Source organism: Humulus lupulus, chromosome 6 (genome assembly GCF_963169125.1).
Source record: "Humulus lupulus chromosome 6, drHumLupu1.1, whole genome shotgun sequence".
Classification (NCBI taxonomy): Eukaryota; Viridiplantae; Streptophyta; class Magnoliopsida; order Rosales; family Cannabaceae; genus Humulus; species Humulus lupulus.
The window spans coordinates 69,516,959-69,520,180 of record NC_084798.1 but is presented as its reverse complement, the minus strand read 5'-3'; the positions used below and the strand labels follow the sequence as shown (position 1 = coordinate 69,520,180).

Below are 3,222 nucleotides of genomic sequence, written 5' to 3'. Positions count from 1 at the left end.
TAGGATGTCGATCACCACGAACAAGGCCATTATAGTATTGATGTTGGGAGTCATTCCCACTGTTAACGGCAGCCTTATGTTTCCTACCGGGGCCATGCCATTCCCCGTGAACCCATACAGCAACTGCTCGCATGGTTCTAGATCTTTAATGCCCAAATTCATCCTCTCCAAGGTACTCTTGAACAGGATATTGGCAGATGACCCATGGTCAATCATCGTTCTTTCTATGATCATGTTAGTTATTTGTACTTCTACTACCAAGGGAGCATTATGTGGATGATGTACATGACTTGTGTCTTCCTCGTTGAACGTGATAGGCTCACATTTGTAGCGAGGCTGTTTGGGAGTACGCTCCTGGATAGCTAGTACATCTTCCTCTCGCTCGTGCCTAAGGGAACAAGCGTACCTTTCTCAAGCCTTGCTGGAGTTGACGACTAAATGCGGCCTGCCGCATATCATATCTAGCCAACCAGAAACTGGTGGTGGTAAGAGAGGCTGACTGCTCTGATACTACTGAGACTGTTGTTGAGGAGGTTGGTCGGCAGTCGGTCGTACATACCTCTTCAAATGAGCATTATTTTGTCTAATGAGGAATTCTATCTCCTCTTTCAGGTGTTTACATTCATTGGTTTCATGACCATAGTCATTATAAAACCGACAGAACTTGGTCATATCCCATCTATTAACATCCTTTCTCATTGGTGGAGGTCTTTTGTACGGTACAACAGCCTGTGTGGCAATATAAACATCCACCCGGGTCTCTAACAAGATGGAGTAAGTAGTAAATTTGGGAACATATTCCCATGGTTTGGGAGGCTCGGCGGTCTTAGGCTTCTTATTTTCACCCTAGTTACTGCTACTTCCAGCCCCATTACTGCGTTTGTCATTCTTGGTGTCATTCTTTCCTCCCTCTACAGGGTTAGTGGTATTCCCAGCATCTGTTTTCCCTTGCTCGGTAGCCGCCAGAGTTGGATTATCCACCTTCTGCTCGACCTCCTCAAGCTTGATGAATTCCTCTATCCAATCAAGGAACTCCTCAGTGGTACGTGTAGCCTTCCTTTTAAAACTGCTCCAGAACAAACTCTTTACCTTAATTCCTGAATTGATGGCGATTAATTTACCGTCATCACTAAGGGATTTTACTCTGGTGGCTTACCGCATAAAACATTGAATGTAATCCTTCAAAGGTTCATTATCTTTCTGTTTTATGTCCACCAGGTCATTCGACTCGGCGGGAATGGGCATTGATGAGGAGAATTGGGAATAGAATGTGCGTACAAATCCATCCCATGATGTAATTGATCCTAGCTGTAACTTTAAAAACCATTGTTGGGCAATTTATGACAGGGTAATTGAGAAGATCCTGCACCTAGCATCATCCCTAACTCCCTGTAAATCAGTCTGTAGTTCAAAGTGGTGAACATGAGATACCGGGTCCTCCAGCCCAGTATACATTTTCCATGTTGGCATTTTGAATTTGACAGGTATGGGTAGCTGATTAATACGGTCTGAAAATGGGGAACCTCTTTGCCTCTCCATTTCAATATCTATTAACTTGGGGGTAGTCAAGTCTCTTACCAGTCGGGCTAACAAATCCAGCTGGGCTTGGATGTAAGGCCTGCAGCTGCCTGGGGCTACGCTGTATTGCGGACCTCATCAATTCTCGAGTCTCGAACAGGCTCAGGCGGAGCTATGTTGTTTGAATCCCAATTTTTACTTCTGCGATTAAGAGCATCTCGAAGGTCTTCACCTCCCATAGGGCCCATACGGTTGAAAATAGAATTTGGTTGAGGTCTGCCCCCAGCATTCTGGCTATCTGCTAGGCCTGGTACTGGAGGTACCCCCTGGAACCCTCCACCTCGAGGTGGTTGGTTGTTTGGGACATCCTGCCCTTGTGGGACAAATGGTCTTTCGGGCTGGTTACCTCTCTGACCTTGGTTATTCTGTTGGCGAACTTGGCTTGTTGCCTCATCGTGGTCATACCCATCAGCATAAAAGGGCCTGTATGCGCTAGTAACCTCCGGTTCATCTTTTCGAGACCTTGGTCGGTATTCTTGATGTTGTCTGTATCGACCAAGTTGTTGCTGGTAGTTATGGGGTGGACCACTCCTATTCGGTGCTGGAGCTTGGGGTTGGCATCTCGCCCTGCAGCACTAGGATTCCTGTCACGGCTGTTACCCCAAGATCTTGGCCAAAAAAATTCATGCTTGGTCCTATCCCATGCCATGCCTTGGCAAGACCTGCTCATCAGCTGGTAAGGGTCGCCTATTATTGTTTGCTTGGGCACCCCGACCGGATCTATGACTCTTGGTCGGCTCCTGGTTCCCATTCTGAGGTTGAGCCTCTAGCCCATGCATGACACCTTCACCAAAATTAAAAACAGGAAGGCGTTGTTGATTTTGGGCAGTAGTTCCAGCTGTCGTTCCCATTTCTTGGGTTTTTTGCTGCTGCATATAAAGGTGGATGGACTCAGCCGCTTCTCATTTCTGGCATTCCATGTCTTCTTGATGGGCTTGTACCTCCCAAGCATGTCGATCCATCCATTCTTGAAAATCTCTCATTTGTTTTTCGAAAGCTTCATTAAGGGCCTCCTGCACAGTGGCTCGCCCCTGGTCCATGGAGGCAAGCTGATCTTGCATCTACCCAACAACTTCCCTTATCTGATCAATTTCAGGGTCAAATCCTTCAATATCTATGTGGGGCTCATACCGTCTAGTACCTCCAGCTCTGGGTCCTGGCTGGTCCGTACCCCGTGTAGCAGCTCCACCTGACGTTCTTACATGGATGATTCCAGTGGAGGAAATATCTCCGCGTCTTGGTGCGGTGGGCCCAGCGGTTTGCTCCCCAACACCAGATGGATTCCCAGGTGGCAGGTCACTTCGTTGCTCATTGAAATTTCTCATTGATGGGACTTGGTGAGAGACTTCAGCCTCGAGTTCTGGAGGCTCTCGGCTTGACCTTCTAGTTGAGACTACAATCCTTGCAGCAATAGAATCTGAATGTGATTGTCTTAGGCTCTCAATGAAAGCACCAAAATATTGACTGGTTTTTTAGCCAACTGACGCGAAGTCAACTAATTAATTAGAGAGCTTTCATTTAGACAATCAATACACCATAAATGAACCAAGAACCTATTAATAATGACCAATAAATAATAAAGAACACCAGGATTTATAGAGGTTCGGCCCCAAGGATTGGTAATGACCTATGTCCTCTTAGATT

General features: G+C 46.5%; 1 protein-coding gene across 1 annotated transcript; it reads right to left on the bottom strand.

Annotated features, from left to right (window-relative positions):
• Nucleotides 1-1,634: 1,634 nt before the first annotated feature.
• LOC133785192 (uncharacterized) lies at nt 1,635-2,903 on the bottom strand. The gene is made up of 2 exons (XM_062224446.1): nt 2,644-2,903; nt 1,635-2,145 (listed from the first exon to the last, which is right to left on the bottom strand). The coding sequence occupies exons 1-2, from the start codon at nt 2,901-2,903 to the stop codon at nt 1,635-1,637; spliced, it is 771 nt and encodes a 256-aa protein (XP_062080430.1).
• Nucleotides 2,904-3,222: the final 319 nt, after the last annotated feature.

Coding starts and splice junctions, on each gene's coding strand:
- LOC133785192 (XM_062224446.1), bottom strand. CDS start 2,903: ATGAGAAATTTCAATGAGCAACGAAGTGACCTGCCACCTGGGAATCCA. Junction 2,146..2,643: donor CAGATAAGGGAAGTTGTTGG/GTAGATGCAAGA, acceptor CTAGTGCTGCAG/GGCGAGATGCCAACCCCAAG.